This window comes from Hypanus sabinus, chromosome 10 (assembly GCF_030144855.1).
Source record: "Hypanus sabinus isolate sHypSab1 chromosome 10, sHypSab1.hap1, whole genome shotgun sequence".
NCBI lineage: Eukaryota > Metazoa > Chordata > Chondrichthyes > Myliobatiformes > Dasyatidae > Hypanus > Hypanus sabinus.
In genome coordinates this window covers 109,775,591-109,790,733 of record NC_082715.1, presented here as the reverse complement: position 1 = coordinate 109,790,733, position 15,143 = coordinate 109,775,591, and the positions used below count along the sequence as shown (strand labels likewise).

At 40.7% G+C, this 15,143-nt stretch overlaps 1 protein-coding gene across 5 annotated transcripts in view; it reads right to left on the bottom strand.

Annotated features, from left to right (window-relative positions):
* Nucleotides 1–15,143, bottom strand: part of abcc10 (ATP-binding cassette, sub-family C (CFTR/MRP), member 10) — a 94,214-nt gene that overhangs the window by 66,720 nt on the left and 12,351 nt on the right. For 3 of the 5 annotated variants that reach the window (XM_059982592.1, XM_059982594.1, XM_059982593.1), the window contains exons 3-7: nt 10,340–11,714; nt 7,202–7,429; nt 5,309–5,465; nt 4,956–5,110; nt 2,581–2,660 (exon numbers count right to left, since the gene is read on the bottom strand). In XM_059982592.1, coding sequence (XP_059838575.1) covers nt 2,581–2,660; nt 4,956–5,110; nt 5,309–5,465; nt 7,202–7,429; nt 10,340–11,714 — 1,995 coding nt within the window. The remainder of the gene's footprint in view (nt 1–2,580; nt 2,661–4,955; nt 5,111–5,308; nt 5,466–7,201; nt 7,430–10,339; nt 11,715–15,143) is intronic. The other 2 variants (XM_059982596.1, XM_059982595.1) reach the window with 2 other exon arrangements.

The following is a 15,143-nucleotide window of genomic DNA, read 5'->3' as shown; positions in this document are numbered from 1 at the left end:
GTAGGCATTACATTTTTTATATATATTTACAGCTCTGTGGGGTCGAACGCTCCAATTCATTTTTCTTTTACATATTGTAATGGTTGGCCTGGAGCTTTGCAGTGGGAGGGTGGGGTGGATACTAACTTCATATGATTTTATTTTGGGTGCTTTTTTCTTATTGTTATGAATTATATATTAGATACATTTGCTTTGCACTGTATTAATCTCCATTTTGTTGATTTTTTTTGTAGTACTGTAGAAACCCATAAAAATTAATAAAAAAATGAAGAAATATTCTGATGCTGCAGCATATCTCAATAAGCTCTGACATGGAAAAACTGTTCTCCGAAAGCCAAAGGGCTCCTCTCCTTCCCCTCCACCCTAACATTTCGAACTTGTGTGTTGCCCAATAAGAAATCCATTTATTCAGAAATAACACCAACAAATTTACTGACAAAACACAGATTTACTAAGAAAACACAGATTTTCTTTTTTTTTGCTATTATATCCACATTTCTCAATGACTTAGGATGAAGTTACATGGCCTGTCGAGTCTACACTGGCAATCCGATCAATCCAACTCCTCCACTTACTTCTCCGTAAACTTAGCATCATGTCTGCTCATTCATAGCAGCCTGATTTGCTCACCGTCTCCTTACAATCCTCTTCTGATCCACCCACTGTTGCCCCCCTGTCGTCATAACCCTTCCCCAGAGACCGGCCTCACCTTTCTCCATCCCCTTCACCCTCTGGTTCTATCCATCACTGCACACCCACAGGCTCTCACACTCTCAATCTGGTTCTGGTTTCAACTACCATTCATTTCTCCCCTAATGGTTCCTGCTTCTCCCCCCCAGTACCTGTCTCCTATCCACCCCCACACCTCAGTCTGTTTTTCTTCTCTTTCCACTCTCTCTCTCTGTCTGCCTCCATCTATCATTTAACCTGCCATTGTTTCCTAACTCCATCATTGCTCCCCTCCACCACCCCTCTTCAGTCCGCCAACCTCAGCCTCCTTTCTTAACACTCCCCTCCCCTCTTTATATTGGCCATCTCGTCTCTCTCCTCTCAACCCTGATGCAGGGTTTTGACCAAAAACACAGACAATTTTCCTCCTACAGATGCTGCTCGACCTGCTGAGCTCCTCCAGTGGATTTGTTGGTTACTCCAGATTCCAGCATCTGTGTAAGTGTTAAATTTCAGCAAATGTCAGTTTCAAATGTCTGGCCTCCAATCTTATATTTACACCCCCTTGTTTGAGACTCATCTACTACAGGAAAATTCCCAACATCTATCCTGAGAAGTTTCCTTATGATCTTCTATGTTTGAATAACCGCCCCCCACTCCCAATCTTCCAAACTTTCAGGTGTACTGGACCAAACAGTTTATCCCAGGAATCAGCCTGGTCAATCTCCTTTGGACTACCTCCAATGTTAGGATGTCCTTTGCTGGACAAAGGGTCGAGAACTGCAGTGTACACTCAATGACCACTTTATTCGGTACAGGAGTGCAACCTGGTGTGATCTTCATCTGCTGAAGCCCATCCACTTCAAGGTTCGATGTGTTCTGCATTCAGAGAGGCTGTTGTAACTTGCAGCTTTCTGAGTTACTGTCATCTTCCTGTCAGCTTAAACCAGTCTGGCCTTTCTCCTCTGGCCCCTCTCATTAATAAGGCATTTTTACCAACACAAATACCTCCCCCAAATGGCAGAACAATCATCCCACAGTCAAAGTTACTTGGATCACATTTCTTCCCTATTCTGAAGTTTGGCCTGACCAACAACTATACCTGTTGACCATGTATGTGTGCTTTTATGCATCGAGATGCTGCCACATGATTGGCTGATTAGAGAATTACATGTATGAGCAAATGTACTTAATAAAGTGGCCTCTGAGGGCATTTACCCAGTAATATTCTAACTCTTCAATGACAGAATTTTTAGCATGTGAACCAACCTATCTTCTCAAACTTAATGAATGTGCAGAGCCAAGATATCCCTCAACAAGTTGGCAAGGATGCTGAGCTCCCTAACAATACATTGTATGTTCAATCTCCTTTAATAACTCACATCTGAGGGAGCACAAGTCATACTCTGAACTCCCAACAACAGTAAGAACTAACACTGAATTAGCAGCTCTCATTAGCACCACTGGAAACAATTTTGAACTGGCAGTGTAGCAGTGGGAGGATAACTCTCCTCTCTACATTGTACTCAGCATCTTTCCACAGCAACGTGGTCGTAGAAAGGAACTGAACTGCACTCAAAAGAAGGCCTTTCTGAAAAAAGGACACATTTCTCCTTCTCAGCCGGATTCCCTGGAAGATACTTCAGTAAATTATGAATGAAAATTCTGATCTACAAAACCAAAAGGTTAGGCAGGAGGATCAAGAACAAATATGAGAGATTGAGGCAAGGGAACTTTACAAAGACATGAGACTAACCGGCTCTTGATTGCTGACGAAGTAACTAAGTGAATGTTAATAATTAAATTGAAAGGAAGATGGGGGAGAAAGTGGTTACAGAAAAAGCATCCTTAAATCAAAAATGGGTTAAATACTTGTCCCATTCTTGCAATTTCTATACATTTGTGCATTACCTGTTGAGTTCTCCCATTACTGCTGCTAACAGAGTACTCTTGCCACAGCCCACCTTTCCAACAATTCCAATCAGTTGCCCCTGCAGACAGACAGAAGCAAAATCTGTAAGTGTGGTGAATTTATCCATTTGAGAGTGCAGTGAAGAGCAGAAAGTCATCAGAAATCCCACCAAACTTGATCCAACACAGTAAGATCATGACAAAGATAGTTTGTAGATTTATGACAAGCATAAATAGGGTAGTAGAAATTTTTCCCAGGGTAGAAAGGCAAATACTAGATATATTGATTTAAGGTGAGAGGAGTTGAGTGTTTTTTTTTACACACAGTGGTAAATGCCTGAATCCCAGGGGCAGGAGTGAAAGTAAATGATAGTGGCATTTAAGAGGGTTTTAACATACAGGAATGGAGGCAAAGAGATCATGTGCAGGCAGACAGAAGAGATTTAACACTATGTTTGGCACAGATGTTGTGGGCCGAAGGCCCTGTTCCTGACTGTATTGCTCCATGTTCTAAACAAAGGAAACAACAGAGACATGGGACACGAGTTGACTATAATATTCTGAGTGCTTCATTGACAGGAATGATGGTGAAGAAATAAAAATGAAGTAAGGGCAAACATCATATGTTGCTTTCTGGTGCTGATCAACAGGCTGGAGTGTTCACTGATATGCTTAGCTTCTCGTTTTGAGAGTCTGAGGTACACACCTTATTCAAGAGACTTCAATTACACCAGTGCCTAAAAAGAACATGGCAACCTGCCTCAATGACTATCGTCCAGTAGCACTTACATCCACTGTGATGAAGCGTCTTGAGACGATAGTGATGAAACATACCAGCTCCTGCCTGTGAAGTGATTTGGATCAGCTCCAATTTGTCTACTGTCACAACATGTCAACAGCAGATGCCACTTCATTGACTCTTCACTCAACTCTGGAACATTTAGAAAGAGAAGATGCATACAACAGGATGCTCTTCATTGACTATAGCATGATATTCAAAACTATCCCTCCCCTCAAAAACATTCAATAAGCTCCAAAACTTAGTCCTCAAAATCTCCTTGTGCAACTGGATCCTTGATTTCCTTACCTGCAGACCCCAGTCAGTTCAGATTGGCATCAAAATGTCCTCCACAACCTCCATCAGCACAGGTGAACCACAAGACCGTGAGCCTAGTCTCTTGCTCTACTCACTTTAAACTTATGACTGTGAGGCTCCAATGCCATATTCAGGTTTACTGACGACACCACTGCCTTTGACCGTAACAAAGATAGTGGTAAATCAGCATTAAGGAGGGAGACTGAAAATCTACCTGAGTGATATCATAACAACAACTTCTCACCCAATGTCAGCAAGACCAAGGAGCTGATTATTGACTTCAGGAAGAGGAATCCGCAGGTCAATGAGTCAGTCTTCATCAGGGATCAGAGACAGAAAGGGTCACTTACGAAAATCTGAATATATTACATTTATTAGTTCTTCCTTTACATTTTTATCAGTGGCATCTTCAAAACCATCAGCAGTCAAAAACAATGTCCTTTTTATTAACCCAAATTGTTTTAAATAATGTTGAGGATATCTGCTAAATTATCATATTCCTTTTACTCGTCTGATGCTTTCCTTATGAAGTTCAAAATTCGAAGTGGAGTGAAGTTATTCCCTCCAGTTCAAGAACCTAATGGTTGAGGGGTAATAACAGTTCCTGAACCTGGTGGTGTGGAATTTGGTGTCTTTTTTAAAATCCTTCTGAGTTTCTCTGAAACTCCAACCTCATATGGGATGACGATGTTTTTCTGTCTGCTTTGCTGCAGCAGGGACATCATCCCAACAGACAGAGGTAAGGACTGGAAAGAAAGAGGGGAAATGGCCAATATAAAAGGCGGGTGAATCCATGTGAGGGGTGATCGGTGGTGAGGGAAAGCGAGAGAGGGAACGATAACAATTATTCTATTCAAATAGTACAAGGTCTGGAAGTAAAGCATGGTGTTCAGTTAAGACCACCATAATTTGAGTGATAAATATGCACTGAAGAATTATGTTTAAAGCTTGCAGGGTTTGAAAGCCAAGTTACTAATTTAGGCTGGGGTAAATAACATTTTGCTGGCAGCACAGATAAAGGAGAAGGTGGAACATCCAAAGGGCCAGGTTGCTGAAGAAACTACATTTGTGACAGAAGAAACATAAAAGAGAAAAAGTGTAGTGGGGGTAGTGGGGGGACAAACAGAACTCTTAAACTCCCTGTTAAACAAAGATTGGGGTGAACATATAACAGACTTTTAAATAAAAGAGGAGTAGTATAATATGAGTAAGTTTAAGATTATGTGATTAATCCTTTCTTTACAGACATAAAATAATATTTTTTAGAGAATGAACTGACCTTTCTCAACATCAGATTCAGATTCAAGAGCTTCAGGCTACCATCTTGCTCAGTCTCATATTTACCATAACTTTGATCTTCAGAAATTTCACTGGGTTTCCAGGAGAAGGAAGCATTATGCAGCTCAACTGCCGAGTTAGGATCTTCAGGTCTGCCTGCACCAAGCACAAAGTTCCAGTGTTTAGGATTTTATCACCATACACAACATAATAAAAAAGTTAATTCACATTATTTTGGAAAATGAGGGGATGCAATTAAGTCCATTCAAAAATTTACTTGTGGCAAAGTGCCTGGCAAGTATAGCTGGAAAGATATTATACCACAAATTGGATTCAGAAATGGAAATTATTTACCTGCTGTATAGTAGGTGTGGAGATCCTGGTCAAAGAGCAGCAGGAAACGCTGGATCCGATCCAAGGAGACCTTTGCCTGTAATATCCCATTCAGGACCCAGGGGAAGTTATTTAGGGGCATAATTAGCATTCCCACCAAAGCCAAGGCTGTAAACACCTGCAAAAAGGAAAGGGGGGCATGTCATAGGAAAGAAAACTGTAATGGGAATAGAATGGGGAAGAATATATCGTAGACAGATGAGATGGGCTTTTAAGTGGGTGAAAGAATTATTGGGTAGGGAGAGATGGATTGGATGGTAGGGGCGATGAGGAAGAGTGGTTGTGGACAGTTAACATGGACAGAGAATGAGAGGGCACTGTGAAAAGATGTGTGGGGTGGGGGGTCACAGGAAAAAGAATGGGATAGGGAGAGTGACATGCTGAGAGAGAGAAAAATTTCCACAACCTTGAGCAAGATTTCACTGTCGGACTCTTCCCTTCCTCTCCCTTTTCTCCATTTTGAAGGGACTGTTCCCTCTCTGGACCACTCTGTCATCTCCATAAACCACTTTAACTGCATTTTTCTATGCGTCTCTTGGAGGTGCAACACCTACTGTTTGACCTCACCCTTCCCCATCCTCTAAGGGTCCAGGTTTCAAGTAAGTAGTAATTCATTTGCACATCTTCCAATCTAGTCTTTTTACATTTGATGCTCTTTGCTACACTGGAAAACTGATACATAATGGGTGATTGCATGGTAGAGCACCTTTATCCACTCCACATGAGTGGCCCTAGACTTCTTAGTATCTTCCACTTTAATTCTTCATCCCACTCTCCCTCTAATTTTATAAAGACATACAGCTTGGAAACAAGCCGTATGGACTAGCTGGCCCATGCTAACCAAGACAACTCCATTCAAGCTAGTCCCATTTGCCAATATTTGACATTTTAAATCTTTCTAATCCATATACCTATCCTTCTAAAAGTCTTTATTATATTTGTCCCAATAACCTCCTCTGGCAGATCATTCCACACATAAACCATTCTTTGTGTAAAAAAAAAGTTGTCCCTCAAGTTCCTATTAAATTTTTCCCCTCTCACCTTAAATCTGTGCCTTCTAGTTGTTGATTCCCTAGTGCTGGGGAAAAAGACTAGATGTATTCACTCTGTCAAAAGATTCAGACATTCAAAGTACCTTTATTATCAAAATATATATAAATTATACAACCTTGAGATTTGTCTGCTTACAGGCAGCCACAAAACAAGAAACCCCAGAAATCAAGTAAAAAGACCAATACAGTACACAATGCACAGAGAAAGAGAAAAAAACACAAATCATGTAAACAACAGAAGAAAGCAACAGCATTCCCCCTCATTTATCTTAAACACCTCTTAGTCTCCAAGAAAAGTTCTAGCTGTTAAATCTCTCCCTGCAACTCCATCCATTAAGTTTTGGCAGCATCCTTGTAGATCTCTCCAGCACTGTTTCCAGTTAAATAACATCTTTCCTATAGCAGGGTGAGCAAAACTGAACACAGTATTCCTACTGCAACCTCACCGTCAACCTGTACAATTGCACCATCACTCTCAGCTTTTATACTCAATGCTGTGACTTATGAAGATCCTATACAATAAGATACTCGTAACGCCACAATCTAACTCGTCATTGCCTTGCACCCATTATCTGCCTGCACTGCAGCTTCGCTGTGACTGTTTAACTGCAATCCGTGTTCGGTTATTGTCTTCCCTTGTACAACCTCAAAGTACTGATGTGATGAAATGATTTGCAGAGATGGCATGCAAAAGAGTCTTTCACTGTATCTCAGGACATGAAACAAGAAACAAAAAACAATCACTTTAACTGGAAAGAGGGAAGAAACAGATCTGGGCTACTTGCAAAGATAAGTGACTGACCTTGGCTGCAGTAAGCTGGTGTCCCATCAGGGTGTAGGTGACAAAGGTAACTATGGAAATCACAATGGGAAGAGCTGCCCACATGTAAACACAAACTGCATCAAGGTACTTAATGATTCTGAGATGGTGCAGCTCCTTCTTCCTAAAACCATCAACCTTTCCGATAAAGTGATCCTCCCAAGTGTAGAACTTTATTACCCGCATTCCGAACAGAGCCTCAGTCATCAGCTGGGAAATCAAGGACAAGAATTAGCATGTGATCCAAGAAATGGGATTCAGTCCAATCAATCAGTGGGTAAAGCAGGGAATCGGGTGTGCCCTTCAAAATCAACAGAGAAAGGCCTGAAGAATCTTTTTTATTCATCTATTGAAAGCTGCTTTATTCTTTCTGCTGGTTCCCTTGACCCTCCAATTAAAAAACTGCAAAGATTGAAGCCATTGAGTTCATTCTTGTTGTTCTGTATATATATATATATATATATATATATATATATATATATGTGTGTGTGTGTACAGATACATGCAGAGCTGAAGCTCTGACAGCACAACAGAACAATTTTGGAATACAAGAATTCAGCTTCACTCGCAGGGTGTTGCACAGGGCCAACAGTGTCCTCAGCTGTTTCTTCGTATCATGGGAGTGAATCAAATTATCTAAAGATCGTGATCATGGGGCCTCAGGAGAAAGCAAGAATGGATTAGACAAAGGCACTTTTACTACAAATGCTTCAGCCTTTACTCAGCTGAATATATGTTGAGTTCTGTCATCACCAGCAGCAGAAAGGTTCTTTGAGCTTCCCACTTTCATTATCTACTTAGGTATCCATCTCTGTCCATAATTAGATGCAGCAAAAATGCACAGCATCATCAGGTCAGCACCTTAGCTCATGACCATAGACTGGGTGGGTATGCTGAATTTTGAGGTGCCAACACCAATCCTGATGATGGATAATAAAGCCCCAACCACCTGAAGACAAAATGTTTCCAAGGTATGGAGTAATTCTTCATCAGCTGAGGGATGTCTGCAGATGGAAAATAAGGACCAGCTTCCTTGTTTATGGTATACACAGGGCCACACATCCCTACTGGGAATCTCCTTGAGCAGTAACGTGTACTTGCAGAATGCCTTCAGGAGCAAGAACCTCTAGGAATATACACCTATATCATCAAGATGCCTCCATGGGTGTGCTTAAGGCAGAGATTGAAAGGTTTTTGATTATTAAGAGTTAAGGGGAGGAGGGAGAATAAGGTTGGAAAAAAATATCATACACGATTGAATGGAGGAGTAGATTTGATGGGTGAAATGGCCTAATTCTGCTCCTACTCCTGATCTCATGGCATGCACCTGGACCTTTGGGGACCTTCTGGTCACATGTCACTACAGCAACAGGGGGCCAGCAAGAAAGCTGCAAATCCAAGGGTTTCTAGCACTTTGCTTCTATATGCAGGCAGTCTTACCTGACTGTATCTGCAGAGATCTCCAGCAGCATGCATCAGACCTTTAAGCAGCCTTGAGCAGTATGTACCATACCTACAGTAGTGTTGGAGATCATTTATTTGTATTCCAGTGAATGTCCAAGAGGGTACATCTGTACAGCGAAACTCCCTCCAGGAACATGTTTTTCTATTTATGTGGAGCTTCTAGAGATGTGCATTTGTACTTAAAGGGAGCATACAGGAACCCTACAAAATCTTGCGTCTATACTTGCAGGGGTTCTCTAGGAGAGAGCATTTCTAACCACAGTTGGTAAGTCCAGATGAATAATTGTCTCATGAAAGTTCACTATCCGTGATACTATTCACAAAAAGGAATTCACATCATCAGGGTGACCAGCAGGGTAAAATTATTTCATATGAACTAGTTGTTGGACTTGAAATTCCATCAAGGTCTTGATAAAGGTACTGAATTAAAGATTTGAATATCTGCTACCTTACAGTCAGTGAAAAAGTAGTCAAAAAGCAAGCTGTCTGCCCACGATATGGGTTAAATATGCGTCTGAATAATAGGAAATAGAAAATTGACGGTGGGATCATTTTGTTTCCTGTTTAAAGGAACTGTTTAAAGCTGGAGGATAATTTCACAATTAGTGATACCAAGTAAAATCAACACGGGAAGGGTGTAATAAACAAGAGCAGAACAAGTGTGTAATAGACAGATTCATTTCAACCATGGTAAATGCAAACCATTGAATTTTGGCAGATGGAAAGTGGAGGCTGTAAAAAAGTGAATTCGCAGAAATACATCGGGATATCTGCTTACAGTCTGGTTGGGCCATTCAGACAATTCATTTTAAAGTACATCAGAATCAATGGATTTCCCTTCTGCACTGAATAACACCAGGATAGGAGGGTTAAGGTTCCCAATATGAGCTTACAAGGACATAAAAACTGTAAAGTTTATCAAGGGTCATGTTTAATTGCCATATACATTCACATGTGCTAGGAACTTGTTGTGATGTGTTGGTGTGTTATGCAATAAAAACACTAAATCCACACGATTAAGAATTATATTGAATATTAATGAATTATATAAAAATATTGAAGTACAGATATGGAATAAAATCTGTATAAATACATAAATACCAGCATGTACTTAGAAAGTAAACAGCATTAGAGAAAGCAGTTTAAACTGTTTACAATGCATTTCAGTGTCTGGGGTAATAGACAGGGTGGGGTGGGGGGTTAACTAGATGGCTGATCAGATTAACTGCCTGGGGGAAGAAATCTTTATCATGATGAAAAGTTTTGTTTTCTTTTAATAGCCCTATAGTGCTTTCCATAAGGGGGTTTTCGGAAAAGGCTATTTGCTGGGTGACTAGCTTCTGCAATGATATTTCCTGGATACAGTGACAAGACTGTAGCCACTGACCTCTTTGGCTCACCAGACAGCTTTCTGCAGTTTTCATATATTGTGAGAAAATGCTCATAAAACAGCCAAAAATAGAGAAAATAAAGTGGAGAAAATGAGCTACCACAAGGAGCAGTTCAGCCAAACTGCACACATGGAAGTAAGATAAACGTGAAGGAAAACAGAAGAGAGGAAGGGCTGAAACAATTGGAAGAAGGCGGATGGAATGAGAATTGGATTAAGAATAAACCACATGAGTTTCTGAGATCAATAGTTTACGTAATGCTTACCATGACTCTGGAATCCTTGTGTCCGAGCATTTTCTTGTTATTCTCCATTATGATGTTGGCAATGACCTTGTTTAATGGTACCAGCAGCAACCCTACAATAAGGCCCCCTAGGAATGCCACACCAACCTGCTGGTACAGAAGGTACAGAGTGATACTAAACTGAAACGGTAAGCTCCACACCTCGTGAAAGCTGGAAAAAAAATTCACTATCCGGTCTGTGTCAGTGCTCATGAAGCTGACAATCTCTCCCACAGAAAACCTGGACAGAGTAGTAGCATTGACACGTAGGGCTTTGCGATAAATGGCAGAGATGACAGCTGCTCGAACTGACATGCCAACCATCATGACTTGATAGTTGAATTGGTTGAGGATGATGGCACCTACAAAGGTGCTCAGAAACAGTCCTAACGTGTACCAGATGCCCTTTGACATTTGCTCAGTACCAGACTCCATGAAATTAACCAGCAGATTTAAAAGCAGAGGTCCTGCAAAACCTAGCATGTTGCCTATAAATTTTAATATGCCCAGGGAGTAATAACGAAATCCAAAGGCTTTGTGCAAGACCGACAACAGATGGACTTCCAGGTCTTTGCGAGCAAGTGTGGTCTTTTCCTGAGTCGCCCCAAATTGTCTTTGATCACTCCCTGAATTTCTGTGGGGGCTCTGGGTCCTATCTGGTTGAGGTATTTGTTCAGAGTGTTTCATTGATGCTATGAATGCACACTTCTGCCAGCATTTCTGAAAAAGTTCTTCAATAGTTTCAGTGCGAAGTTTTGGTGGAAGCTGGTAGACATTGTTGGGCTGGACAAGCTGATGATTGTACCCTCGCTTCATGAGGGGGTTCATCCAGAAGTAGAAGAGGCAAGAGATCCAATTTGGCCCCTCCTCAATTGCAATCTGTTCCTCAGATCTGGTACTCACACCCTGCAACAGGGGCTCTCGTTCAGAATCCTGCCCATCTCTTCTAAAGTGCGAGACGACAAGCACTACTATGTATACAAGAAGCAAACTTAATTCTGCACTGATCAAAATGAATCTCACCCAGCTAGAGAGGTATTCTGAATTTGTGACTTTTCCATTTTGACAGTCAGCTACTAGAATGATAATTGATGCAGGGGCAGGCAGGACAGCAAAGAACATCAGTCCTACTGGACCCAACGAACGTCGATACTGTGATCTGCTGAGAGCTGTCATTGCCAGCCCATGAACAAGCCAGGCTACCACAGCAAAAGAATCCACCAACAGCTCGAGCCACAAAGTATTCATGTTGGGAAGAAAGTTGACTGCCACCGCATCGATAAGGAAAAGAGCCGACATAATGAAAGAAATGATAATCCTGCATTCCCAGCTCCATGAGAAATTGTGCCAGCGAGATCTGCCAAAAAAGAGTCAAGTTTAGAAGATTTAAAATTACCTTTATGCTTTAATCAAACCAAGAGGTATTGGTACTTAGGAAGCTAATGCTAAGTTTCTCATTTGGGATATTGTGCCATCACTGAACATTTCTATTTTGAAGCAACTGTTATTGAATATTACTCCAAAAATTTAACTCAGCTCCAATCTGACAAAATGATCACTTTGCACACCAGTCAAATTACTACCCATTTGTAAGATTGATAATTCAGAAGCAAATGTGACCAGATTTTTGCTCACTGCATGTGATGTCACTACAACTGTTGTTTTCACTCAGAAGCATAACACCTTCTACTCTCAAAACAGTTTGAATAAATGAATAGTTAAGAGGTTTCAGAAGAGTATGATGAGAATATTCAATCTGCAACTCCAAGATGTAGCTGAAGTGAAAACTGTCATGCTTATAACATTTGAGAGAGAAAACAGGGAAAGCAAAGCTATGGCATGCATGCCCAAGATGGCACACACAAAAATTTTGTTGGCAAGCAGCATGCAGTACTACCTCTTTATTCTTTAAAACCCACCTGTAATAAAAAGATACATAATGATTATCTTTGCATCCCAGTGAAGCAGCACATGACTTTTTACATCCCACAGGCAGTGGGATCTTTTCACAAGAGAATGTCTCACACTGTCCTGGCATCAGCTGGACAGTCGCGAGAACAAATAATGCTGGATGATACATTTTGAAATCCTCACAGACCTGGTGTATACGTCAGCATTTGGATAATAAATTATTGAGCCAGTTGGCATTGGCTTCACTCTGCTTATATATTTTATTCTGTTATTTGTGAGTGAACACTGGGTGCACAGTCCGTGACAACTGATGGTGGACCTATCAATAATGTGGCAGTTTTTTCAATCCGTTTGCAAAATACGTCGGACATCCACTGATAGGCTTTCATTGTATGGTACACGAGGAGGCTTTGTGTCCCAAAGCTACCCTGAAGGAAACGGAATAAACAATAAAGATTGCAACCATTTCATTTCTGGGTGTGCCTTGAAAAAAAATTCAAAATTTACTTATCTACAGCAATGTTCATCAGCTTGGTATAGGTTCTGTCTTTAAACGATTTGTTGAATGTTTGGATGAAATTCATCTGTTTCATTGAATAAAAAAATATATAATGTGTGGATCTGCAGATGTTTGATTGATTCTCTTAAGCAAATTTCTCCTCATATTTAAATAACTTGAACACCAGATTACAGGGACCTGGCAAAGCACTTGATATGTGTTATGTTTGTAACTCCAAAACATAAACTAATCACAAGGAAAATAAAAGAGCTGAAAATACAAGACTGACTTCATTTTTTTAAACTTTAACTGAGGCGCCCATTTATCATGTGGTAGTGTCAGAATGTATGCAATTAATGTATTTTTACATATAATGTGCAGTGACTGATTTAAACAAAGAATGCTGAGTCAACATTTTTAAAATATTACTCAAATATTACTGAAATATTAAATACACAACACCCCTCCCTGCTTAGCTATGAGCTGCAACTCAATATAGAAGGCATCTTAACTTATATACAGTATAAGATATAATGCAACTATGACAGACACATCCACCACATGGTATATCCTTCTGTTGCTCTCTTTACGATCTGATTGCTCCTCTTGGTTTCCTCATCCACAGGATTATCTGATGAATCCTCTGTTTTTGTATCTGCACTGACTTTCCTTTCTGGCCTTCCATTCATCCAGCTGGGTTTTGGTCTTTGCAGGTTTTTGTCTCCCCGTTGAACTTTGTGCAATAACACAGAGTAGATTCTGCTCCTTTATACTCACAAAAGCCTGACACTTGCAACTTTCCCGAAATGCCTTGAACTCTTTTCCAGCTTAAACCAAGCACATTTTGCACGTAACTTCCTGATTAACATATCAGGAGCTTTCTCAGAATTGTAGCCGACAAAAACTGTTGTAGTCAGACCTTTCATTTGTCACTTTCATGATTCCCCTGAGCAGCACAGTCCTTTCTTGTGTTACGTCCGTGGCCCCCTCCTTTTTGAGAATCACAAGATCACTATTAAGTCAGTTCAGGAGACCCAGGAAATGAGAGAAAGACATGCAGAATCCACAAAGAGTTTGGAATGTGTCCTGGCCTCCGAAAGGCGGAACCATTGATAACGGCTATTGTCTCTTGGAGACGGAATTGTGTATTGAATACTGTACGATGCATCGAAGCCCCAGGCAATGAACCAAGGGGGGGTTGGTGGAGGGATTGCATCATCCCAACCTGATTGACATCTGAGACCCTGTGAGTCAGGATAAAAGAGGGTCTGGGGAACAGCCCCTTCAGACGCACCAGAAGAAATGCTAGAACTCCTGTAACAGCATAATAGTGAAAGCCGGTGGAAAAGCCCACGTGCGTCCTTTTCCATTTGCCTCGGAATTGGTGGGGCCTTTACCACGGAAGCACGGCTTTAGCTAACCACAAAGGGGAAATCAGTTCCCAACGACTCTCGAAGGATTGACATCATAAAAGGAATGGGCAAGTTAAACCTCCGTCTTTCTCTCCAACCAAAAAGCTGCAGCTTGAATGAACTTGAGTGACTTTTATATTTCCATCGGACAATACATTATCCCCTAGACAACGATAGAGCTATTTCTTATTATTATTATACCCGCGTTTTTAGATTTAGTATTGACGACGTATATTATCTGTATGTTTGCATTGATATTATTTTTTGTGTATTTTTATCAATAAATACTGTTAAAAATAGTACCATCAGACTTCAACGGACCTCTCTATCTTTGCTGGTAAGTGACCCAGTTATGGGGTTCGTAACTCTTGGTCCAATATACTTTCCAACAAGAGGCACAAAGGTTGGCACCAACACCTGTCTGCCCTCTGTTGAACAATGGTTCATGGTGTACAGCACTGAAGCAGTTGTGGCATCATCAGTGCATTTCTTAATTCTCTCTTAGTTGATTCTGTTACGTGGGATGTCACAGACAAATGGTAGTTGTCTCAGACAATCACAACCCCACAATGCTGGCCGTCCTGTTTTTTCCACATACAAGCTCAAAGTGCCTTTCACAGTTACAAAAGTCATTCCCACAGGAGTCATCTTTTCTCCAGTATAAATAGTTAGCTGCATATCTGCTGGCTTCAGTTCACTGTTTTTAACATGCTGTTCAAACTCATTTTGTGGAACAACTGAAACAGCTGAACCAGTGCCCAATTCCATTTTAATGAATTTGCAATTCACTTGTTGTAAGCCATGTTGCTTATCTATTGATAGCTGTCATACTGTAAATCTCAAGACTACTCAGTCCTGTCACTCTCGTCATTATCAGATTTTTCATCAACAACATGCAGATTAGTGCTCTTTTTGAAACAGCAACTTGACTTTTTATCTTTTTCTGTTCCCATTTATTTTTGTC